This window comes from Canis lupus, chromosome 6, assembly GCF_003254725.2.
Source record: "Canis lupus dingo isolate Sandy chromosome 6, ASM325472v2, whole genome shotgun sequence".
Taxonomy (NCBI): Eukaryota; Metazoa; Chordata; class Mammalia; order Carnivora; family Canidae; genus Canis; species Canis lupus.
The window spans coordinates 37,868,856-37,895,631 of NC_064248.1; the positions used below are offsets into that span (position 1 = coordinate 37,868,856).

Sequence of the window (26,776 nt, forward strand, 5' to 3'; positions counted from 1 at the left end):
CTTAGTCTGCATTCAATCTGTTATTTAGTCAATCATTGTGAGATCCCATTTTCCTACTGAACATGAAAAAGATGGAGCTGCTATTGTGGGAAAATATTTGACACATATTCCGAGTGTCAGATTTTTAAAAAATTCTGTCCTGATCTGTACCTGAAAATCTGTTCTATTTCACAGATACCCCATTTACAGAGATGTAAAGAGAAAGGATGTAAGAGGGAAAAAAAATAATCAAATGAAGATTAGATTCCAAACCCCTCCACCCCAACTCATCTTTCCATCTTCACACTAGAGCCTAGACTAGATCCAAGTTTTCCATGATTGTGACCAGAAAACACAGGCCCTGATTTCTTCATGGAGCTTTGTTCTGTGCACATAGTCCATACTCTGATAGAGTTCATGGGCTCTATTTGCTTAGCTGTTCCCAATTCTCTCTTGCTATACCCTTCCCATGAACAGCTTCCTGTATTCTTTCCATTACTGCCTATACACATTTTTTTCTATTATTCCTAAAATGGCTCCAGAATGTGAACTATTTGATAACACTTGCTATAGTTGGCCATACAATCCTTCATCAAGATTAAATAATGTTTCATGCCCAAAGCAATGTTTTTGTCATTTGAAAATTTGTGCTCATTCATTAGAGATGAAATGGAGTTTTGCCTGTTTTATTTCATTATCTGTTAGTGACACTGTGAATTTTCCATGTGGACTTCGAACTTTTGCTTCATTCTACAGAAATAGCACAGCTCCTTTGACTACTTGTTATGTAGAATCTAGATATTGAACTTTAGTTGTCTGTAGTACTTCTTGATAAGTATTTTAGATACTAAACATTTGTATTTTTAAGATGAAAATTTCCCCATCTGGTGTTTTCTTTATTGAGATATAATTCACAAACCATAAAATTCACCCTTTTAAAGTGTATAATTGAGTTTTAGTATATTCACAATGTGTACAAACATCACGACTAAATTCAGATCATTTTCATCACCCCAAAAACAAGCCCTGCATCCACTGGCAATCATCTGCCACTCTCCATACCCTCAGCCCCTGGCAACTACTACCCTACTTTTTGTCTCTATAAATTTGCTTATTCCAGACATTTCATGTACGTAGAATCATACAAAATGTGGCCTTCTGTGACTGGCTTCTTTCACTTGACATAAAGTTTTTGTGGTCCGTCCACATTGCAGCATGTATTAGTACTCATTGCTATTGCTGAATAATCATGTTATATGAATATACATCTTGTTTAGCCAATCATCAGTTAATAGACATAAAGATTGTTTCTTTTCAGCCATTACAAACACTGCTGCTATTCACATATAGGTGTGGTATGGACATATGTTTTCACTTTTCTTGAGTTTATGCCTAGGAATGGAACTGCTACACCATAGTAATTCTATGATAATATTTTGAGAGACTAACAAACTGTTTCCAACATGGTGATGCATATTTTCAAATGCCTTTTTTTTAAAGCTTTTGGGGTTTTTTTAGATTTTGCTTACTTGAGAGAGAGATACCGAGAGAGAACACAGGGAGGAGAGTGAAGCAAACACTCCACTGAGCAGGGAGCCTGAGATGAGGCTTGATCCCAAGACCCTGAGATCATGACCTGAGCCAAAGGCAGACGATTAACCACTGCGCCCCCCAGGTGCCCCCCGTTTTTTAATGGTATTTTTTTGGATCTTTTCAAATGTTAATGATAGTTTCGTTTTCATGACTTCATAGCCTTTGCCTTTGTCTTTTGTCAGTTGGCTGGAGCTTTCTGTAAGTTGGAAATGTATAATTCTTTATGTGGTCTTTCTTTTACAATTATTTTCCATTCTACTACTTGTTTATTATTATTGTTGGGGTTTTTTTAAAGTATGTATGTATTTATTTATTTATTAATTTATGAGAGAGAGAGAGAGAGAGAGGTAGAGACACAGGCAGAGGGAGAAGCAGGCTCCATGCAGGGAGCCCGATGTGGGACTTGATCCCAGGACCCCGATCACGCTCTGAGGGAAAGGCAGGCATGCTCAACCGCTGAGCCACCCAGGTGTCCCTATTACTGGTTTTTTGTTTTTTCGGGTTTGTTTTGTTTTTTTGTTTTTTTTTTTTTAGTTTTCTTAAAAATACAGTTATACAGGACTGTATCTTACTTCAAGGCATTTCAGTTGTTTTGCCTCCACATTAATGTTATTTTAATTCTTTTAATTGTGTTCTTTTAATTCCATCTTTTGTATATAGTATAAGGACACGAGTCTTTCTCTCCAGAAGAATGGATAATTTTTGCTAGCATCATCTATTTTACACTAAGTTGAAATGCTACCCTTTTATATGGGTTCCATACATTCAGATCAACTTTGACGCTTATTATTCTTTTCTATTGTTCTACTCACCTCTAGCTCAAACCATGCTGCTTTGATTGAGGGAGGGTTTTTGTTTGTTTGTTTGTTTGCTTTGGTTTTTGATGAATGCAAAAACAAGTGTTCTTTATTTTTAGAAAAACTTCTGTTGTACCGTGCAGTTGTGACATTAGTCTGTAATATATTTTAAACCACGGCTAAATACATAAATAAATAAATAAACCACGGCTAAACGAGTTACCTATAATTAGCCTCAGGAAAAAAAGAACACAGGATGGCCTGTTCAAATCGCAGGGTAGAAGCTGGCAAGCGGGGAGGGGGTTGCCCGGCTCTAACCGACGAGCCGCCCCTATCGAAGTGACAGCTGTGACAGGACCCAGAACCATGCATGGACCCTAACCGGCCGCCCACTCACGGCCAAACGGACCTTCGACGCACCCTCGAGGCTGTGCCAGAAACAGCCGAGGCCTCTCGAAGATCTTCCGGTGCGAGAGGCAGCCCACTTCCGGTCGAACTTCGGGGGCTGAGGGGGTGTGCTGGCCCGCCCCAAACGCGGTGCCTGGCGGTCTCCCATTGGCTGTTTAGAGTCGAACTACATTTCCCAGCAGGCGATGGAGCTACACCGCCAGTACTTGGAGAGGAGCCAACCCTTCATGGAGGATTGGAGCCAACCTTCTGCTTTCTGTCTCCCAAATAGAGCCACAGAAACAGCGGCTGCCGCCAGCCCGGCCTCCCTCGGCGCCGGGAGCTCTGCCGGCCGTCCTCGAGCATCGCCTTCTCAAGCACAGACGGCCCGCTCCGAGCGGGGAGACCAGGCTTCCGCACCGGAAACGAGGCACCGGTCGTGACGTAAAGGCTACCGAGGCGCCCGGCCTCCCAGAAGGCACCGTGTCCGGACAGTCTCCCCAACTGACAGCCGAGCACGCCAATAGTGGCCCGCGGCCTGTGAGGACACTCCGAAGGGCGAGGGGAGGGCTGGGCCTCACGCGCCTGGTTTCCCGGTCTCTCTGCGCTGGGGTCTCTGGGCCGTCCCTGCGAGCGCCCAGGAGGGCAGAGCCCCTGAGAGGTGAGGGGCTCCGCGAGGGCGGGAACCAGGCTGAGGTGGCCTCTGGGGAGCAGAGCTTGGTCCGTGTGGGAGAGCCTGGCCGGCTGGGGAGCCGGGAACGCACCCCGGGCAATGCCGCCGCTCGAGCTTTGTGGTAAAAGTGCCCCGTGGCCGGTGGGAGAGGCTCCACAGTGGGCCTGGCCAGCTGGTCCCTACCGGGACGCCCCTCGCCGCTCTCAACAGGGCTTCACGGCGGAAAGGAGTCAGCAGGCGGTGTGTGGACATCGCGTGCGGCCTTGAGTTTGCTCCTTGAGCCATCAGCGGCCCCGCGAAGGGCATCCGATGGACCCGCGGTCCAAGGTGCGCAGAACGGCTTCATTCAGTGGCCAGGCCAACTCGTAAGCAGATGCCCTCAGTGCTGGACCCCAGGTTCCCTGTCTTCTAGCCCATGGCTCTTCCTGTCAGCAGGAGTTAAACCGCTCTTCCCGGTGGAGTCTACACTTCGTACTTCTAGGAGGATGACCCTTGGGGTTTGGGCATCCTCCGGCTTTTCTTGCTCACATCTTCCTCTCAGGCCCTGCTGAGAGTGCCTCTCGTTCAGGGACCTTCCGTTTCAGTTAGGAGTTCCCCACCCCGGTTTCTCTTAACTTTTGCTTTAAACTTCACGTGGCCTCGCTATCCAGGCCCTGTATTGGAGTGCACGCGTGCCTTCCTGGCCTTGTGTGTAACCCATGGTTTCTCTCATCCGCAGCTCGGCTCTCTGACACATTTCCTTCAATAAGAGGTGACTCCTGAAGCTCTGCAAAACCAGCGTGGTGTGTGATTTCACGGCGCCATGGCTGCAAAAGTGGTTCCAATGCCCCTAAAGTCAAAGCGGTCCTTTATACTGAGAGTTCCTCCAGACTCCAAACTAGGACAAGACCTACTTCGAGATGCTACTGGTGGGCCCAAGACCATCCACGAGCTGGTTCTGGAGCACTTCCTCACCTTCTTGCCAGAGCCAAGCCTGGTCCAGCCCAACCAGAAAGTCAAGGAGACCTTGGTTATTATGAAGGATGTGAGCTCAAACTTTCAGAACAGACGTAAGAAGCACATGCTGATCCCTAGAAGAGAAGGGAATGGTTCTGGGGGTTCAAATAGGTTTTCATGTTAGTAATGAATTCAAGTTAGGATAGCAGGTTTTGAAAAAAAAGGAGTTGATACTAATAAGTAAGCATGTTGGGGAGAGGCAGTATTTTTTCTCAAGCTGGAGTTTGAGTGGATTGCGGAGTGTCGTGTAAAGCCATAGAATAAACAATGTCAGTTTTACACAAATGTTGGGAAGAGTGTGCATCATTTTAGGATATAGAAATGTGGATGAATTGTTGAACTGACTGGAGTCTATGTGGAATTTTGGAAATTTTGTGCTTGTTTGGGGGCATCTTCAGACATTGCCCTCCTCTAGCCTTCCCTTTAGTAGTGGGATTTTTTTTTTTAAGATTTTATTTATTTATTCATGAGAGACACAGAGAGAGAGAGGCAGAGACACAGGCAGAGGGAGAAGCAGGCTCCCTGTGGGGAGCCTGACGTGGGACTCGATCCTGGGTCTCCAGGATCACACCCTGGTCTGCAGGCGACACTAAACCGCTGTGCCACCAGGGCTGCCCCTAATAGTGGAATTTTTTAAAGTCCTGAAGTGAATCATTCTTTTCATAATGAGGAGAGCACATATAGGTTCATAGACCTTACGATTTATGGCTTGAATTTGTCCTGAGCTCACAGAAGCAGAAAAAGACTTGAGTTGCCTTTGGAAGGAGTGAGGACAGTGTAGCCTTAAGGTGTGGTTAGTGTTCCTGTATTAGAGTCACTGGTTTTTCCATTAACTACAATTTCCTCTTTCCCCAGTGCAACCTCATCCTATGTTGAAGCTTCTGCCTGGGAAAGGGATCCAGCAAAAACAGGACACTGTGTCTCTGTATTTGAAAACTGACCCTGAGGTGGGTTTGGTTTTCCTGTTCACTTTTTTGAGTACATCACCTTCTCTGCTCTTTCAGCTCTCCCTGCTCAGCCAACCCATGTATAAAAACACACTCTTGGGAGTAAAGAGAATGGCTTGTTTTTCACTGCCTCCTTGGACATTTCTCTTCTGCTTGTCCTTTGGGTGCTCTCTGAGCCTGGCTTTCTGGTCTGTGCTGCATCTTCATGGGATTTATTTATTTTAAAGATTTTTATTTATTTATTCATGAGAGGCAGAGACATAGGCAGAGGGAGAAGCAGGCTCCCCACAGGGAACCTGATGTGGGACTTGATTCCCAGACCCCAGGATCATGCCCTGAGCCAGCGGCAGGCGCTCAACCACTGAGCCACCCAAACGCCTTCTTCACAGATTTATAGACCCATTTTGCCTTCCCTTCTCTGATATTTGGGCTTCGGTCTTTTTTGCCAGCAGAGCTGTCAAACGAACCTCTGTTATTAAGAGGAAGGGGCCTTTTGCTCTTTCAGGAACTGGTGGTCTTTGAGGATTTGAATGTATTTCACTCTCAAGAAGAATGTGTGAGCCTAGATGCTACTCAACAGCCCACCTCAGAGAAGGAAGACAATATTGGGGAGATGACGTTACTGGGTAAGAAATCTTGTGCGTTCATATTGAATGTTGTGGAAAAGCATGTTCTTCTATTTTGTCAGACTTTTTAAAGACCTCATTAAAAAAACATTTTTTTTTTAAATAAAGACCTGATTAAAACGCTAGCTAAGTACATAATTACACTAATTTTTGTTCTATCCCATGTGGCAGAGCCTGCACCAGCTGTGGCGGCCATTTTTCTTATAGCTTTAGGGCAGCAAGGGCAGAGAGGAATTCTCTTGGTAAGCAGGACCTGCAGCTGATAGACTGGCATCAAATATTCAAACATTGAAAATGCAGGCAGATTGTTTCTGAGTCCGTTTTCTGGATCTAGTGCTAGTCCCCCAGTAGGTGTTTTTTAAATTAGTATTTTCTTTGGACACATGTAAGACTCTTTTAAGTCTTTTTTTTTTCCTTGATGTCCAGTAGCTGTGACGTCTACTAATGAATGAAAATATATCCCACTGTTGATGGGAATAATATCTAGCACTTATTAAGTGCTAATGTGCCATTATGTATGAAGCACTAGTTTAAGTGCTTTATATGCATTTGTTATTGCATGTATTTCTCACAAAATTACTGTAGAGTATAGGAATTATTACTATTTTACAGATGACGGTACTGAAGCAGAAAAATGTTAAGAAATTGCTAAAGATTGGGCAACCCTCTTGGGTCCCCTCCCTCCTGGGGAGCTTTGTACTATCACTTAATAAACTTTGTGCTATTGCTCGATAAACTTTGCCTTGCATCCTACCAAAAAAGAAAGAAAGAAAAATTGCGAAAGGTCAAGGTCAGACAGCAGTAGGTAGTAGGGCAGGGACTAGGGATTCTAACATTAGAGCTTGTGGTCTTAGGATACCTGGGTGGCTCAGTAGTTGAGCGCCTACCTTCTGCCCAGGGCATGATCCTGGAGACCTGGGATTGAGTCCCACATCAGGCTCCCTGTGTAGAGCCTGCTTCTCCCTCTGCCTATGTCTCTGCCTCTCTCTCTCTCTGTGTGTGTGTCTCTCATGAATAAATAAATAAAATCTAAAAAAAAAAAAAAAAAAAAAGAGCTTGCAGTCTTAGCCCAGAATTATACAATTATAAATTGTATAATTTTAAAATTGTTTACATTAATGTTTTAATATATAATTATAAAAACATATGCCTTCTTGCTGTATTTCTCATAATTTTTTCAGTGAATTGCCTATATGGTTGGTGAATGGGACCTCCATTATTTGTGCTTATTTCCCAGTAATGGTTAAAGGTATTCTTAAATGAGAATACTTCATATGAACTCATCTGCCATTAGCTTCTCTGTCAGCTGCTGAAAGATGATTCAGCGTTTCTCTACAAATACACTGGTGACTACAGAATCGGGAATCCTCAAAAATCATTTTGCTGAGTGCCTAATACTTCTTACTTTGCCTTCAGTGCTGTTTGTTTCTGAGGCTGAAGTGGAGCAAAAAGTGGGTTTTATGAGTTACCTGGGGTAACAAAAATCCATGACTACTGAACTCTGTAGCTGTTTTACACTGTATAGTCGGGGTAGTAGTACATAGTGAGCCCGCTTAATTTCCCACAAGTTATTCTATGTGATATATATATATATATATTTTAAGATTGTGTGTGTGTGTATACTGATTGATTGTAAACTCTGTGCCCAACATAGGGCTCCAGCTTAAGACCTCAGAACAAGCATGCTCTACCAACTGAGCCAGCCAAGTACTCCCTAATTTTTTTTTTTAATTTTAGAAATAAGCATAAACAGATCAGATTTATTACACTGAGTTTTTCTCAGACTTGGGTAAAACTAGCATTTATTTTAGGTGACTGGTTGGTAACTATGTTGCCAATTCCAGGAACACCTTGGTCATGGACCTTGAAGCTCTCAGGCCCAATCCTCACCTTCTCCTTTCTCCTTCCTCACCCATACCCTAAAGCTGATGATTTAAACCTAGAATCATTCACCAACATTTAATAAATGCTCCTTGCTTTGTCCTTAGGCAGAGTTGGATTCTGGAGTTGATATCAGTGGGTTAAAATGATACATAGTGCTCCATCTCGATTTATTTTTTTTTTCTCTTTTTCTTAAAGATTTTCCATTCATTCATGAGAGACACAGAGAGACAGAGAGAGAGAGGGAGGGAAGGAGAGAGAGAGAGAGGGAGGAGAGAGGCAGAGAAACAGGCAGAGGGAGAAGCAGGCTGCATGCAGGGAGCCCAGTGCAGACCCGATCCCAGGACTCCAGAACCATGCCCTGGGCCAAAGGCAGGCGCCCAACCACTGAGCCATCCAGGGATCCCCTCAATTTATTTTTAAAAGATAAGTCATTCACATAGAAAGATAAGCAGTGTGATACCATTATAGCTGTAAAGAGCTAGGACAAGGTCAAGGCAGGATTTGGACCTAGGAGCAGAGTTTGGAAGAAGATGGATTTGATTTTAGATGAGGTTGAATCCACAGTAGGAAATAAAATGAGATTATTCTCTGGGCACTTGAACATTAGGAATTGGGGTTTACGTGTAAAGACAGAGATTTGGGAGTCATCGGCATATAGCCAACATTTTAAATAGTAATATTAAGTAGTTTGGAACGGGAATCCTTGACACAGGATAGAATGTGTGTCTCAGTCCAAGTGAACCACATAAAACAACTTAAAATGTAGAATGCTTAAAAATTTTTCAATGAGATAGTTCCTGTGGTCAGATATGACATATGACGGCCTCTACTATAGTTAGAGAATATAAGCCTTTTCAAGATTGATACAAATTGACTACATAATATGCAACAAAGACAGACTCAGTAGATTCCAGAAAGTAGCAATAGTACAATATAACTAGAAAGTAATAATGAGAAGAGGGGAGAAAAGTTCTCTTCATCTAGAAATGTTTAAACTATTAAGTAACATTGTATCACAGGGGAAATACAAATTAAAATACAGAATTTTGGGGATTCCTGGGTGGCTCAGCGGTTTGGCGCCTGCCTTTGGCCCAGGGCGTGATTCTGGAGTCCCGGGATCGAGTCCCACGTCAGGCTCCCTGCATGGAGCCTGCTTCTCCCTCTGCCTTGTGTCTCTGCCTCTCTCTCTCTGTGTCTCTCATGAATAAATAAATAAAATGTTTAAAAAAATAAAATAAAATACAGAATTTTTTGAAGGGTACCTGGGTGGCTCAGTTGGTTAAGCATCACCTTCTGCTCAGGTCATGATCCCAGGGTTCTGGGGTCAAGCCTCATTGGGCTCCCTGCTCTGCAGGGAGCCTGCTTTTCCCTCTCCCTCTGCCACACACTCTGCTTATGCTCTCTTGCTATCTCTCTGTCAAATAAATAAAATCTTTTAAAAATATGATAATTTTTTTGATTTTGTAATTTTTTCTAGACTATACCCTGTATCAGAATTTATAGTATAATGTAAAGTGTTACTCAGAAGAAAATTTATGCCTGTAAAAACATATAATAATTTAGAAAAATGAAAGCAGTTAAGCCTCTGGCTCAAAATTAGGAAAACAATAAGATAAAGGAAAGCAGGAAGAAAGTATTAACAAATACAAAATTAGAAATCAGTAAGTTACAAATAGAGGAACTGGGGCATATGGGTGGCTCAGGTTATAACCCCAGAGTTTCAGGATCAGACTCCCGTCAGACTCCGTCCTCGATGGGAAGCCTGCTTTTCCTTCTTCCTCTGCCACTGCTCCCCTTGTTGCTTTCTCTGTCAAATAAATTTTAAAAATGGAAAAACTTAAAAAACAAAAAAGAGGAACTAATAAGTAGAAAGATTTAAACAGAAATAGATAAATTTCCAAAGAGGAAACTGGAAATGTCAAAAATCCCTAGCCCTCACCCAGGTAAAGAACCAGCCTCAATTTCATAGAAAATTCTTACAAATCTTTAAAAACTAGACCATTTAAAATGCTATGAAAACTTTCAGAGTAAAAAGAAAAAGAAAAACTTCCATTAGTGTAAAAAAGATACCACAACCTGATTAAAAACTGTCATGATCAAGTAACATTTTTTTTTTAAGATTTTATTTATTTATTCATGAGAGACACAGAGAGACGCAGAGACATAGGCAGAGAGAGAAGCAGGCTCCATGCAAGGAGCCCGATGTGGAACTCGATCCCAGGTCTCCAGGATCACGCCCTGGGCAGAAGGCAGGCGCTCAACCACTGAGCCACCCAGGGATCCCATAAAGTAAGATTTATTCCAAGAATGCAAAAATGATTTAATAATAAAAAGTCTATTAATCTCTTTTATAATAACGAGAAAAATCTTATCATTCTGACAATTATCGAAAAGATATCTTACAAAGCAAAAACCCCTTCAGAAGAACACTTAACAAAATAGTAACTAATGGATACTTCCTTAATGGAACAGATATGGCCTACATCTGTTTAATGGGAACATTGGCAGGCATTCCCACTAGAATTAGAACCACAATTGCATTCTAGGACAAGGTTAAGACAGGATTTGGACCCAGGAGCAGAGTTTGGAAGAAGATGGATTTGATTTTAGATGAGGTTGAATCCACAGTAGGAAATAAAATGAGACTGTTCTCTGGGTATTTGAACATTAGGAATTGGGGCTCACATGTAAAGACAGATTTGGGAGTCATCAGCATATAGCTGACATTTTAAATAGTAATATTAAGTAGTTTGGAAAGGGAAAAGTGTAAGGAATTAACCTTGTAGGGACAGGAATCATAAGAGAATCCTTGACACAGGAGGATAGAATGTGTGTTTGACACAGGAACTATCTGTGTTTGACACAGGAACTATCTCATTGAAGCCCGCTATCACTACTACTATTTAATACTGTGTTTTAGGTATTAGCCAGGGCAGGTAAATGAGAAAGAAATTAGATGTATAAGAATTTAAGAAACAGATAAAACCGCCTATTACATATGATACAATTCTATAACTGGAAAACCCTAGAATATCTGAGAATTATAAATGAGAGCATTCAGTAAGCGATGGAATGAATTATATGGAAATCATTAGCTTTTGTACCTGTAGTCACTTAGAAGTTATAAAATAGGAACAAAAAATATTAAACACCTATAAATAAACTTAAGAAATATGCAGAAATTATGAGGAAAACTTCAAAAACACTTCTAAAGAACACAGAAGTGGATTTTTTTTATTTTAAACATTTTATTTATTTATTCATAGAGACACAGAGAGAGAGAGAGAGGCAGAGACACAGGCAGAGGGAGAAGCAGGCTCCATGCAGGGAGCCCAACATGGGACTCGATCCGGGGTCTCCAGGATCACACCCTGGGCTGCAGGCAGCACCAAACCGCTGCGCCACCGGGGCTGCACCACAGAAGTAGATTTGAATGAATGGGAAGAAATACCGTGTTGACTACGAAAATTTAACATTAAAATGTCAGTTCTCCCCAAGTCGATTTTTGAAATAAGTGAATGTGATTCCTTTAACAATACCAGTAGGATTTTTCCCCCTGGAACTAGACAACCTCTCTAATTCAAATGGAAAAATAAATAACAAGTAACCAGGAAAACTGAAAAGAGCATCAGAGCAGAAGGGACTCATAAAGGTGTTGGGACAATTCAGCCATTTGGTGAATCATACCTTACTTTTGCACGCCAAGAAAAAGCCCCAACAGATTCACTTAGGAATACAAATGACCCATAAACACATGGTGTACAACCCTACTCATATTTAGAAATGCAAATTAAATCTCTACCAAGTTACCATCTTTTTTCATCTATCAGATTTCTAGAAATCAGAAACTTAACACATTGGTGGTGAGGTTGTTGGAACTGGTGGACCTGCAAAATGATACACTCCCTCTATGTGGGAATCTAATTACCAGCATTAAAGATGCATTTGCCTTTGATCCAACAGTTCCACTTCTGAGAATCTAACCTACAGATAACAGCACACATTGAAAATAATATGCAAATGAGGTTATTCATCATAGTATTGTTTGTTAAAACACAAGGTTGGAAACAATCCAAGTGTCTCTGCAGGGGACTAGTTGAATATGTGTCCACACAACATACCATGATAATTGCCCTGCACCAGAAATAATGATCAAAATAAAGCAAGTAGCAGACATATATATAGTATACTACTTTGATATAAGAGAGGAGAAAGGAAAATCCATCATCTAGCGAAACAATGGAAGAATAAAAAAGAATCTAGTAAAAACTGGTACCTATCTGGTAGATAAGTACAGTGAATGGGGGACAGGGACTAGAGTAAGACCTTTTCATGTTTAGACTTTTGAACCATATAAACCATATGTTAGCTCCTAAAATTTTTTATCTTAAAAATTAATATGCTGGAGCGCCTGGGTGGCTTAGTCAGTTGAGTGTCCAACTCTTACTTTGGCTCAGGTCATGATCTCAGAGTTGTGAGATCAAGCCCTGTGTTGGGCTCCACAAAGGGCATGGAACCTGCTTCCTATCATTACTCTCCCTCTGTTCATGTGCTCTCATGCGTGCTTTCTCTCTCTCTGAGATAAATGAACAAAATCTTGGAAAAAAAAAGAGAACAAAATAGGGAAATCTGCTATCACTATTAATATTTGACTGGATAAAGCAAAAGGACATAAGGTTAAGATGAATAAATATTGGCGGTGCCTGGGTGGCTAAGTTGGTTAAGCCTTTGGATCCGGTCATGATCCCAGGATTCTGGGATCGAGCCCTGAGTCTGGCTCCCTGCTGAGCAGGGAGCCTGCTTCTCCTTCTCCCTCTTCTCCTGACTTGTGCTCTCTCTTCGCTATCTCTGTCTCTGTCTCTCTCAAATGTTTTTTAGGGGATCCCTGTGTGGCTCAGCGGTTTAGCGCCTGCCTTTGGCCCAGGGCGCGATCATGGTGTCCCGGGATCGAGTCCCACGTCGGGCTCCCAGCATGGAGCCTGCTTCTCCCTCTTCCTGTGTCTCTGCCCCTCTCTCTCCCTCTCTATCATAAATAAATAAATCTTTTGTAAAAATGTTTTTTAAAAAATTAGAATAAATATCGGGAAGGGAGGGAACAAAGTATGGTTTGTACTTAGAAAATCTAAAAGAATGACCAAAAACATCTTTAATATAAAGTAGGTAGGGAATGTATAACAATAAATTCTTAAATTAAGACAAAATGATACAAGCTGTCTTTCAAAAAGGCTATAAAATAGTAAACCAGAAAAAAAAAAAAATAGTAAACCAGGGCAGCCCAGGTGGCTCAGCGTTTGGCGCTGCCTTCAGCCCAGGGCCTGATCCTGGAGACCCGGGATCGAGTCCCACGTGGGGCTCCCTGCATGGGGCCTGCATCTCCCTCTGCCTGTGTGTCTGCCTCTCTCTCTCTCTCAGTCTCTCTCATGAATAAATAAATAAATAAATAAATCTTAAAAAAAAAATAGTAAGCCACGTTTTATTGGTAAATATAAAAGATTCTTTTTTTTTTAATTTTTATTTATTTATGATAGTCACAGAGAGAGAGAGAGGCAGAGACACAGGCAGAAGGAGAAGCAGGCTCCATGCACCGGGAGCCTGATGTGGGATTCGATCCCGGGTCTCCAGGATCGCGCCCTGGGCCAAAGGCAGGCGCCAAACCGCTGTGCCACCCAGGGATCCCCAAAAGATTCTTAAGTATTAGAGAAACATAAACCTAAATGGGAAAACTAAAGTCATATGAAGATATTGAAGCCCTTCAAACTTATTTATACTGTGCAGAGTCAAACTTTTATTTATTTTTTATTTTTATTTTTTTTACTTTAGAGTCAAACTTTTAAAAAGGATGTTCTGGCTGGTTTTTACCAATATTAGACATGTCACAAACAATAACATACAGTGTGATACTAAGCTCCAAATGTATTAAGAGTTAAATGTAAATGTAAGTCAAAGGAATGGCTAGAAAATAGGAAATTTATCAGATTTCGTTTTTTGAGGTTTTTTTTTTTTTTAAGATTTTATTTATTTATTCATGAGAGACACACACACACAGAGAGAGAGGGAGAGCCAGAGACAGGCAGAGGAAGAAGCAGGCTCCGTGCAGGGAGCCCAATGCGGGACCTGACCTCGGGACCCCAGGATCACGCCCTGGGCCAAAGGCAGGCGCCAAACCTCTGAGCCACCCAGGGATCCCCTTTTTTGAAGTTTTTTAAAAGATTTTTTATTATTTGAGAGAGAGCAGAGCTAGTGGGAGAGACATGAGTTGAGAGGAGAGGGAGAGGAAGAAGCAGACTCCCCACTAAGCAGGAAGCCTGATGGGGACTCGATCTCAGGACCCCAAGATCATGACCTGAGCCCAAGGCAGACACTTAACAGACTGAGCCACCCAGGTGCCCCTAAAAATGTATCCGATTTTGAAAGACTGATACTTTTTTATGGTTTTAAGTTGTGGAGTTACAGAAGACTTCAGTTAAATATTTACTTTAGGGGTGATTGACACAGGGATTAAGATTTGCAGCATGTAGAATTTATTTAAATTTATAAAAGTCTCAGCTCAGGAACACCTGGGTGGCTCAGCAGTTGAGCATCTACCTTTGGCTCAGGGCGTGATCCCGGAGTCCCGAGATCGAGTGGTATTAAAATTGGTACAGCTTCTTTTGAAAGAAGTATGGCAGTCTTTGTCAAGAGCTGTGATAAATATTGCCATATGCTTTGACCCAGTGTTTCATTACCTAAAGGAGTAAATGAAACAGAAAATGCCTATTGGTATGAAACTGTGAAGTCCAGCAAAGATGCATATTCTAGGCTGTAGTCAGCCACATATAGAATGATTGATTTAACCCTTTATTCTCAGCAAGTTGCCCAGAGTTCAGAGGATCCCTTGTCGTTCCACCTTTTCACAGAATACTTTTTTTTAACTTTGTTATCTAGTCTTTTAAGATTTATTTATTTATTTATTTATTTATTTATTTGAGAGAGCATAGCATATAAGTATGTGAGTGGGTGGGGAGGATAGGAGGTAGGGACAGAGGGAGGGGGAGAAGCAGGCTCCCTGCTCATCAGGGAGCCTGACCTGAGGCTTGACCTCAAGACCTTGGATCATGACCTGAGCCAAAGGCATCTCTTTTTTTTTTTTTTTTTTTTTTTAATTTTTATTTATTTATGATAGTCACACAGAGAGAGAGAGAGAGAGAGAGGCAGAGACACAGGCAGAGGGAGAAGCAGGCTCCATGCACCAGGAGCCCGACGTGGGATTCGATCCCGGGTCTCCAGGATCGCGCCCTGGGCCAAAGGCAGGCGCCAAACCGCTGCGCCACCCAGGGTTCCCAGCCAAAGGCATCTCAACTGAGCCACCCAGGCACCCCTGTTATGTAGTCTTTATAATTTGTTATTTTATACAGACTTTTGAAGATACAAATACAGAAGTTACAAATCATAAGTGTACAACCTCATATTTTCACAAAATGTGTACATTTGTCTAACCACTCAAATGGACTATTCCTAGCACCCGAGAAGTCCCTCTTGTGCCCACTGCCCAATAACTCCCATTCCTCCCCTAAAGAAACCACACTTATTTCTACCATAGTTTAGTTTTGTCACTTTTGGTAATCACTTTAATGCCCATATAATCATCCACTGAGTGAATGTGATATGCCTTCATTATTTTTAGTCATTTGAATCGTTTCCAGTTTTTCCCTATATAGGATATTACAGTAGTATCTAATTATATATCGTAATATTTAATGTAGTAAAAACCTAGAAGTAACTCATCTTACTGTTCACTTACTAGCTCTTAAAGAGAATGAGTGGTACCTTTTAGTATTTATGTCCTTCATTCCATGGTCCTTAGCTCAGTGCTTTACACAGAATATGAGTATGTACTTGGTGAGTAATTAGTGCCTATGTCAGAAAGGAAACATGAAATCTTTCAGTGTAGTCCCATTCATTTCATTAAAAAAAAAAAGACTGTGTGCTCATATTCATAGATTTATCAGTCATATATTCCACCCACAATAAGAGTGGAAAAGGAGTGTTGATGGGATCCCTGGGTGGCGCAGTGGTTTGGCGCCTGCCTTTGAGAGCTTGTTTGGAGGTTCTAGCAGGGGAGCGCAGCTACTCGTATACCCTTGACCGAAGAACGGTCCTCCTCTATCGGGGATGGTCGTCCTCTTCGACCGAGCGCGCAGCTTCGGGAGGGACGCACATGGAGCGGTGAGGGAGGAAGGGGACACCCGCCTAGCCAGCCAGATCAGCCGAATCAACCCTGGCGATCAATGGGGTGACAGATGTCGCAGCCAGATCGCCCTCACATCCTGGCGCCTGCCTTTGGCCCAGGGCGCGATCCTGGAGACCCGGGATCGAATCCCACGTCGGGCTCCCGGTGCATGGAGCCTGCTTCTCCCTCTGCCTGTGTCTCTGCCTCTCTCTCTCTCTCCCTCCGTGTGACTATCATAAGAAAAAAAAAAAAAAAAAAAAGAAAAGGAGAGTTGATAATGACTATCTGCTAGTCCCCAGATTTCTGACACTGTTGTTTGATGAGAAATTTAACTTGTTTTTTCCTGAGAGGTATAACATCCCTCAAAAGTTATTAAATTTTCTTTGTTTCCACAGTCAATGATGTTAATCCTGAGAGTGAAGATCTTCAGAAGGAAACTGTAGAGAATGAAAATCATAGAGAAAAGGCTTCTGATTGTAATGAAGTAGATTGTTCTGTGGTCTCTGAGCAGTCTCCATATTGCCATAAAGAAAGACTAAATACATCTGTTCCAAAGCAAAGGAAAATTAGAAATCTTCTAGTTACCATTGAAAATGACACTCCACTAGAGGAACTCTCAAAATATGTAGATATCAATGTGATTGCACTTACCCGAAATCGGAGAACAAGAAGATGGTACACTTGCCCACTGTGTGGGAAACAGTTTAATGATAGTTCTTACCTTATTTCTCACCAGAGGATTCACACTGGAGAAAAGCCCTATGACTGTAGTCATTGTGGGAAAAGCTTCAATCATAAAACAAACCTTAATAAACATGAACGAATCCATACAGGAGAGAAACCTTATTCGTGTTCTCATTGTGGGAAGCACTTTCGTCAAAACTCTCATCGGAGTCGCCATGAAGGAATCCATATAAGAGAGAAGATGTTTAAGTGTCCAGAATGTGGGAAAACCTTCCCAGAGAACAAACAATTTGTGCTTCATATGCAGAGTCATGAGGCTGTGAGGCCATATAGTTGCAAAAAATGTGGGAGAAGATTTGGTCGGCTGTCCAACTGTACCCGGCATGAAAAAACCCACTCAGCATGTAAGACTGGAAAGCAGAAATGGGATCAAGAAAGGTCTGATGATCCTGCCTCAACCTGAAATGTTTTATAAGGAATTCTGAATTCCCAGGCTGTCTGAAAAGATTACAGATATGTGAAAACCTCATTATAGCCAAAATTGGACAAATACCCATCTTGGCTGAAACCTCAAATTTTTAGAAAATTCACAGGGGAAAACATCCTCAAGGGCTATACCTCAGCATCCACACTTTCTGGATTAAGGAGCTTTCTTTTGTGAACTTATACAACAGTGTGTAGGCCACAGATTTCCTTTCCCAAAAAAGGCTTCAAACATGAGTCTGGAGGCCACTCACCTGCAAGGTGAACAGAGTGACTCGTGTACGGAAATGTATCCATCCCCACCCCAGCCCCCCCACACATAGGAATTCACACTTGAGAAAAAAATAATGCAAAGGTCCTTATCTGGAACAGTGTTCCCCTAAAAGAACAAAACTACTGATTTGTTATGCCAACAGCTTCTATTAGCAATTCACTTAACCTTCTAAGAATACCCTGTTAAAGCTTAAGTGTTGAAAGGGATTGTTTACTTTGGAATATAGGAAAATACAGCATTTGAATGTCAAAGACTTACTCTGTCATTTTTATGTGATCTAAATTAACAGTTGATCTCAACATTTGCATTTTGTAGTGAAAAGTAACTTTCACAGGAATACTTTTCACAACATAAATGTCTACTGTTCTTACTCTATTTTGTCCAGCTATTGCTCAGACAGCTCTCTCATGCCTTTCCATTGCCAAAAGAAGTTTGGATCACTCAGGCCCAGCCACCCAGACCCAATACTGGAAAAGCTCTTCAGAATCCTGTCCGTCTGATGAGCCAAGAAGAAAACCTGGCTACAAAGGAAATCTAAGAGCCTGAAGAGAAGGAAGACCTTGGCTTAGACACATGACTGGTCAATAACCTTATCATGTGCTTAATTTCCCTCGAAGCAGTCACCAGACCCTTGGCAATGGGTGGTCACTACCTCACAAGCAAAGTGTTTTTTTAGCACTTGTCTCCAGTGGCTTGCTCTCATTGCCCCTCAAAGAGATGAGATCTCAAAGAGATGAGATTCCAGTGTCTTCATTGCCGTGGCTATTTGTTCTCTATCACCTCATACCCAGACTTTCCTGACTTGTCTGCCCAGAGGCAGGGCCAGCGGTGCCTTCACGGGACCGATCCTGTGGTGTGTTATTTTAAAGATTTTTTTTTTATCAATTTCTCCTTTTCTTTTAGGTTTCTTAAAGTTTTACATTGGTATTTTGATTGAAATAAGTTAATCCTATAAACTATTGGGAAAACTTGCTACCTTTATAAATTTTGTTTCCCATCAGAAACATGCCTTTCCATTTATTAAAAAGTATCATATTCTTGAATAAATTTTTCTAATTTTCTTCATGTAAGTTCTATACAGTTTTGTAATTGTAAATAGTTTTTTCATTGCATTTTTCTAGTTGATTACTATTCTTACATAGGAATTATTTTTAACTATATATGTGAAATTAGCCACCTCCATTGAATGTTGTTAATTTTCAGTAATTTCTCAGTTCTGGTATAATTTGTGGTTCAAAATTATACCATCTACAAATAATAGTTTTGTTTCTCCTTTTTTGTTATTTTTTAAACATGTTCTAAGCTTTGTTTTGGTTCAAAGCATACTAAAAGAAGAACATTTGATGATATAGTTCAATCCTGAGCCCTAATTCAAACACTTAAAGGATAGTTTTTGTGTGTGTGGCCTTTATTGACTTTGTATTTCAAGCCTACAGTACCCTTTAAAACCAAGGACAAAATTGGCTGCCAGCAATGTTATTCTTTTATTTCTTGAGACGACTGGCTGGTGTCTGCCTGGTTATCATGCCTAGAAACAAAGGGTAATTGGCTGCTAGGCAGTAACTGAAGAGGGTGGGGTCTGTTCTGTCCCCTATGCAAGGGTTTGACCACACAGTCCTTGAGGCCTGTCCACGTGTGATACTTCATGACACAAACCCCTCCTCACAGGAGGTGCCGTCTGTGCCCTGGGCTGCCTGACTTCCCTGCACCTACCCCTGGACCCTGGAGGATCTGGAACAGAATGAATGTTTCTCACCTCTGCCCTTGAGTTCAGAGCCAAGATGCCCAGGGACAGCACCCTCAAAGAGGTGCTCAATAAGGAGCTGACAACCAGTTAATGAAGAACAGTAAGCGTACACAGATAGTTTTCCAATAGAGCAGCAAGGGCCAGTTAGAACATCTTAAAGACCAGATATCCAATTCCAGTAGCAACTACAAATCAAAGGCATGCATCCCCTAAAGATGTATAACAAGGTCCTGAGCTATAAAGGGAAGCAACACACCCATGGAGTTTCTTAGAGTGGGAGGTGGGGGAGGAGGGGGATAGAAAATCTTTACAATCAAAAATACATACACAGCCCCACATTGACAAGTGCTAGGAAGGAAAGGATTCTAGAAGAATGTTAAAGGTGGACTTTCCAGAGAGGACTCTGGGGAAATGGCCTTTAAACTGAGACCAGATGGATGAGATTGGGGAGGAAGGACAGCAAGGGGATAGTCCAATAAGACATGAACAGATAATTTTTAGATAAATGGCTACAGGAGGTATGAAAGAATCTTCAGGCTCACTAGTAATATAAGAATCATACATTTAATGAACAAAATGTCATTTTGGGTCTATTAAATGAATGTGTGTGTGTGTAAATGTTTGGCTTGGCAAAAGGGGAAAAATAGCATCCATCTATTGTGGCAATGTTAAAATTATTACTGTGTCCCACCAATTTATCTTCTCAATACAAAAAAAAAAAAAAAGGATATCATAATACTGAAAAGCAACCAAAATGAATATTATATAGCTAATAAAAAATAAAACTTTAATCTTAGTTGGCAGGGTGAGTCTCATCCTCTTTCCATTCTTTCTTGAGCCCATTCCAATTTCACTTTCAATTCTGACACTTCACTGAACATTTATAGAATATTTCATCCAATACTAGCAGAACATACATTCTTCTCAAGTGCATGATGGACCACATCAAGGCCATGAAAGAGTATGCTCTCAGAAGAGTGAAACTAAACTAGAAATTAATAACAGATAACTGGAAAATATCAAAATATTATGGAGATTTAACAACACACTTCTAAATAACAGGTCAAAGAATAGAACTCCAGAAATTTAAAAACATTTTGAACTAAATGAAAATGGAAATACAACTTATCAAAACTTGTGGGATGCAGTGAAAGCAATGCTCAGAGGGAAATTTATAGCACTAGATGCATATATTTAAAAAGAAAGATCTAAAATCAATAATTTTAGTTTCTATCTTGATATCCACAAAAGCACAGAAAATTAAATCCAAAGTGAGAAGAAAACCCATAATAAAAAATAGAATAGAAATCAATGAAATTAAAAACAGGAAGTCAATAGAGGGAACCAACAAAATCAGAAGCAGGTTCTTTGAAAAGGTCAATACAATTGATAAACCCTTAGCCAAGCTAACCAATAAAAAAAGACAAGCAGCACAAATACTGTCAGAAATGAAAAAGGGAAGGGGTCATTACTATGAATCCTTTGGATATGAAAAGGATACTAAAAGAATATTGTGAAAATTAATAAAAGGAAACTTCACTTTTTTTCTTAAGTAGGCTCTATGCCCAGAGTGCAGCCCAACACAGGGCTTGAACTCAGGACTCTGAGATCAAGAATCCAACACTCAAATGACTGTACCACCCAGGCACTCCAGGAAACTTCACTTTAAAAGGAGTAAGGAGTCCAGGAGGAGGAGCTCTCACACCCTACCACTCCTCATCAATTACAAACCCAACAGAAAGAGATGCCTTGTGAGTAGATACTACTTGACTACCTCAGCAGGAGAAGAAAGATTTACTACTGGCCCAGCAAACCCAGACAATGACAGAGAGTCACAACTCAGCCAATGAGGAAGCACAACACAATGGAACTCCCAGTTTACTCTCTGCTTATAACAGCTCCTCCCAAACTCCCCACCTTTCTCTATAAAAGAGCAGTCTTCTGCTTTGTTTTCCCGGATTGCCTATGGTTTTGCCATTGCTTGCATGTCCCAAATTGCAATTCACTCCTATTCCCAAATAAACCCATTTTTGCTGGTAAATGATAGTTTTAAGGTTAACATTATGAACAGTCTATGCCCATAAATTTTATATTGATAAAAGGATAAAACAAGAATAAATACAATTATAAACATATATGCACCTAACAACAGAGCACCAAAATACATGAAATAAAACCTAGTGGGTTTTTTAAAGATTTATTTATTTATTTGTTTATTTAATTTATTTATTTGAGAGCGAGAGTGAGCACACAGCAGGGGGAAGGGCAGAGGGAGAAGGAGAAGCAGGCTCCCTGCTGAGCAGAGAGCCCAACATGGGGCTCAATTCCAGAACCCTGGGATCATGATCTGAGCTGAAGGCAGAGGCTTAATGGACTGAGCCACCCAGGTGCCCCAAGCGGATGGTTTCTTTCAAAATTTAAGGAACAGGGATCCCTGGGTGGCGCAGCGGTTTGGCGCCTGCCTTTGGCCCAGGGCGCGATCCTGGAGACCCGGGATCGAATCCCACGTCGGGCTCCCGGTGCATGGAGCCTGCTTCTCCCTCTGCCTGTGTCTCAGCCTCTCTCCTCTCTCTGTGTGACTATCATAAATAAATAAAAATTAAAAAAAAAAATTTAAGGAACAGGGCAGCCCTGGTGGCTCAGTGGTTTAGTGCTGCCTTTGGCCTGGGGTGTGATCCTGGAGACCTTGGATCAAGTCCCACGTTGGGCTCCCTGCATGGAGCCTGCTTCTCCCTCTGCCTGTGTCTCTGCCTCTCTCTCTCTCTCTCTCTCTCTCTGTGTTTGTGTCTCTCATGAATAAGTAAATAAAATGTTAATAAAAAACAACCAAAATTCAAGCAACAGGTATTTTCCATATTATTATGAAGATTTTTTGGATATAAAGACTAAAAATTGAAATGCTGCCATTTATTCCATTAGGCAAACATATCAATACATAAATATGATAAACATAAAATCTCACATTAAACTCAGAAACATACTCTGATTCTGAATTCTCTGTTTTGGTACAAGATGTCATTTTACCTATCTCCCTGAACTTAAGGGACACTATCCTATTTTCTTCTTTGTTCCTCAAAATCCAGGGCATCCTGTTCATGTTTTAACCAGTTGTTTCATACATTGGTCAGATTTTTATGTTCTACAATCATTTTTGAAATTAATTTTCTCATACTTTTAAATATATTTCCCTTATGTTTTGTTTTAGTTTTTTAAAGATTTTATTTATTTGTCCATGAGAGACAGAGAGAGAGGCAGAGACATAGGCAGAGGGAGAAGCAGTCCCCTCGCAGGGAGCTCAATGTGGGACTCGATCCTGGAACTCCAGGATCACACCCTGAGTCAAAGGCACGCTCAACCACTGAGCCACCCAGGCAACCCCTTTATGTTTTAGTTTTAAGATTTTATTTATTTATTTATTTATTTATTTATTTATTTATTTATTTATTTTTTATTTGAGAGAGAGAGAGAGACAGGCAGAGACACAGGCAGAGGGAGAAGCAGGCTCCGTGCAGGGAGCCTGATGTGGGACTCCATCCCAGGTCTCCAGGATCATGCCCTGGGCTGAAGACGGCGCTAAACCACCAGGGCTGCCCTATGTTTTATTTTACAAGCTGACTTACTAGTCAGCACATTTTCCTAGAACAACCTGTGGAAATATAGAAGTCCAGTAAAATAAAATTATGGAGATTACATAGCAATTTAGAAAAGCTTTATTATAAGAAATATTGTAGAAAACCAAGATATAAATTATGTAAAATATCTTAGTGTACTGACATAAATTGAAGGCAGGGTGGAAAAAAAGATGTTGATTGACATGATTGACATGGCTGAGATTCTGGAAGATATTTCTTGTTTAACTTACCCATATTCCTGTTTTAATGCTATGTGACACAGAAAGCTCAGGTAAGATAAAAAAATAATTAGCTTTAATGCATGGCAAAATTGAGGGTTCTTGGAGCCCTAAAAGAACACTTCTCTTTCCTGCCCCAACACCACTCTGGCCCTCCAGTAAGATGTGACCCTATCTCTATGTCTCTGTTGTGAGAAAGAGAAATCAGCCCTGACACCCAGGAGTTTCCTGGTATTCACAGCTAGGTGAATTCACAGCCCTAACCACAGCTAGGTTGGTGCTCTCCTGATGAACACGCAGAATATCAGTACCACACAAGGTACTCTGTGACTGTTAAGGACCAGGGCAAAAAGAGACTATAATTATGTCTGAACACAAAAATATGAACACTGTCCAAGCCACAGAGATGACCAAACTCCTTCCCCTATACTGGCTGATATGAGTCACTGGTACTTCTTCGCTAATCAAAGCTTTGGCCTTAATCTACTCTTCCCCCCTAGATAAAGTATTTTTTAAAATTTTTTGAGAGAGAGAGAGAGTGTGTGTGTGTGTAAGCAGCGCGGCAAGGTGAGGGGGAAGGTACAGAGGGAGAGAGAAATGAGAGTCTCAAGGAGACCCCCTATGGAGTGCAGAGCCTGACGCAGGGCTTGATCTCACCATCCTGAGATCAGGACCTGAGCAGAAATCAAGAATCAGATGCTTAACTGACAGAGCCACCCAGCAGCCCCTCCTAGATAAAATATTTTCAGAATACTCAATCAGAATCGTCGCCACTATGTGATAGTATGTAATCCAGAGCACAGACTCAATTCCTTATATCCTCACTAAATTCACCTCACGCAAACTTAAGTCTTTTAGTAAGTCCTGTCTAGTCCCTTCCTACTAACATGCCTCACTACTGCCCATGGTATGTATTCTCCTTGGTGAGCCTAATAAACCAGAATTATTCAACAAGATGTATGTTCATTGTGGGTTTGGGCTGGAGGTCACTGACAATTGTAACAGTCAGGTTATTTGGTATAGGATCTCTCTTTCCATCTTTATCCCAAAGCAAATAGATCAAGTTTGACCTCCCAATTCCCATAATAATAATAATTCTCATAGTAGAATTATTCTCTTAACAATGACAATAGCTAAGTTTTGCACAATAGAAAAAAAATGCATGATCTAATTAGCTCCCTCCAAGATTTTCTTAGCCCATTTCATTACCAAGTAGAAAAAAATTCATAGCAAGCACTTTTCCAAGAGCCCCTTTTATGTCCTTGTTTCTCAGGCTGTAGATGAAGGGGTTCAGCATGGGAGTCACCACACTGAACATTACAGTGGCTGCTATATCTGTCTCAGCTAAGTAGGAGGATAAAGGATTGAAATACACAGTAATGATGGTGCCATAGAAGAGAGAAACCACAGCCAGGTGGGATTCACAGGTGGAGAAGGCTTTCCATCTTCCCTTTGTGAATGGGACTCTCAGGATAGCACAGGTATTGCGGATATATGAAGCCAGGATGCAAATAAAGGGAGTGATCATGATCAACCCTGCTTCAAAAAGAATCATCACCTCAGCAGGAGGTGTGTGTCAGCAGGAGAGTTTCAGGAGGGGCTTTGCATCACAGAAGAAGTGGGGGATGGCATTGTCTCTACAGAATGAGAGTTGAGCCATCACCAGGGTATGCAGTAGGACATCCAGGTTGGCAATGATGACCCACGACCCAGCAACCAGCAGGGCACAGAGCTGGTGGGTCATCTTTGTTGAGTAGTGTAAGGGGTGGCATATGGCTACAAAGCAGTCATAGGCCATCACAGCGAGGAGGAAATTGTCCATGTCCACAAACATGAATACAAGTACATCTGTGTGAGGCAGCCAGAGAAGGAGATGGTCTGAGTGCCAAGTAAGTGGTTGGTCAGCATCTTGGGGACAGTGGTGGAGGAGAAGCAGATGTCCACAAAGGACAGGTTGCTGAGGAAGAAGTACATGGGGATGTGCAGGCAGGAGTCCACGCTGATGGCCAGGAGGATGAGCAGGTTTCCCAGGATGGTGGCCAGGTACATGCTCAGGAAGAGGACAAAGAGAAGCTGCTGCTGCTGGGGCTGCCTGGAGAGCCCGAGGAGGAGGAACTTGGAGACACTTGACTGGTTTGCCCCTCTCATGGGGCTGGAAGCCTGAGCCCAGAGGCAGACAAAGCAGGGACAATCCAAAAGCCTGGAAAACGATGGTTAAAGCGGAGCAACTAAGAAGACTGGAAGGAGATGGGCTGTGTGACATAGGTGAGGCACTAGAACCTTGCTCCCTGTGTGCTTTGGCCAGTGATGGCCTTTTCTGTGCCATCATTCATTCTTCCATCAGGAAAATGAAAGCCATGCCTCTGGAAGGACATTGAAAGATTGTGACAATGGTTTTATCCATAAATTCTTTGTATGTTTAAACTTTCTATCATGACCTTATATCTTTAAATAGTGTCATAAATTGGGGCACTTGGGTGGCTCAGTTGGTTAAGCATCTGCCTTTGCCTCAGTATAATCCTGGGGTCCTGGGATCAAGCCCTACATTGGGCTCCCTGATCCCAGGAAGCCTGCTTCTCCCTCTCCTCCCTACTTGTTCTCCCTCTCAAATAAATAAAATATTTTTTAGAATAGTGTCATAAATCACAATAGACATAAGAATATTAATAGAGAGGTTAATATTTATAACGAGCACTGGAGAACACATGTAAGTGGTTACCAAAGAGACTGACATATAGTAAGCACACACCCTAATAAAGGATATTGATGTCATGGTTATCATTAGTGGTGTTGCCTTACAGGACATTTTTGATTTCCAGTGTTTCTAATCTGGACACGTTACACATTCCTAACATATTTGCTCTGAGGATGATATCAGTGATCAGTCAGTATGATAATGTGCACTTTACAGAGCTCTGAGCCAGCCCTTCTTGGTTGTGTCCACTGAGCTCCCTCAGTCTAACTTGTAAAATGGAAATGGAAATGACACAAAATTATGGGCATGAACTTGGTCAATTAGTTTTCCCCACAGCTCAGGTCTCATTCAGGTCTCATAAACATACAGGACATATATGGTCATGACTGGGTCATTGCAAGGACGGTTGATGATCTCAGAACTGTTTCTTTGGTTCCATTTTAAAAAAAGATGTAGTGAGAAGTACCCTCCACAAAGGTTTATCTTAACAATTAGCTATTGATAGTCTCACTGATCTGACTCTTACCTGGAAAGAACGACATTCATTACAGTCACCAGAAATCAAAAGTTTGCTTCACTTTTCCAGACCTGGCCAGAGATTGTTGATTTGAGCAAAGGGGACTTGTCTTTCAGGTTTTCAGGATAAATCTGCTTGAACAAGGGCGGGAGTACACAGACTCAAGCCTTGGTACAGGAAGGAGGTTTGAGGGAATCAGAGGGCCAGCTCTTTACAAGAGTCTCCATGGCCACTAGGGCCATAGTCCCTAAGAGCCTCATTAGAGACAAACAGCAAGTAATTAATTGTCCCTTCTCCTTGGGCTCTTTTGGATCCAACACTGATGATAAAGACCTGTTATGTGAGTTACATTATTGCAGCTTTAGGGCTTGGCAATATTGCAAATGATGCAATCTTTTAGGGGAAATCATTAGCAACAATTTTTTCTACTAGAGA

At 41.6% G+C, this 26,776-nt stretch overlaps 2 protein-coding genes across 3 annotated transcripts; one reads left to right on the plus strand and one right to left on the minus strand.

The window, feature by feature from the left end:
- Window positions 1–2,990: 2,990 nt before the first annotated feature.
- On the plus strand, window positions 2,991–18,597 carry ZNF200 (zinc finger protein 200). 2 transcript variants are annotated; one of them, XM_025416771.3, is made up of 6 exons: window positions 2,991–3,417; window positions 3,640–3,756; window positions 4,148–4,478; window positions 5,281–5,372; window positions 5,878–5,998; window positions 16,487–18,597. In XM_025416771.3, the coding sequence occupies exons 3-6, from the start codon at window positions 4,232–4,234 to the stop codon at window positions 17,236–17,238; spliced, it is 1,212 nt and encodes a 403-aa protein (XP_025272556.1). In that variant the 5' UTR covers window positions 2,991–3,417; window positions 3,640–3,756; window positions 4,148–4,231; the 3' UTR covers window positions 17,239–18,597. The 2 variants fall into 2 exon arrangements, with proteins under 2 accessions (XP_025272556.1, XP_025272555.1); XM_025416770.3 differs by lacking the exon at window positions 3,640–3,756 and having other exon boundaries at window positions 2,992–3,417.
- Window positions 18,598–24,321: 5,724 nt separating this feature from the next.
- LOC112640475 (olfactory receptor 1F1) lies at window positions 24,322–25,428 on the minus strand. The gene is given in 2 exon segments (XM_025416774.2): window positions 24,322–24,965; window positions 24,968–25,428. Coding segments are annotated over 2 exon segments (954 nt in total). The 5' UTR covers window positions 25,278–25,428.
- Between the last annotated feature and the right edge of the window lie 1,348 nt (window positions 25,429–26,776).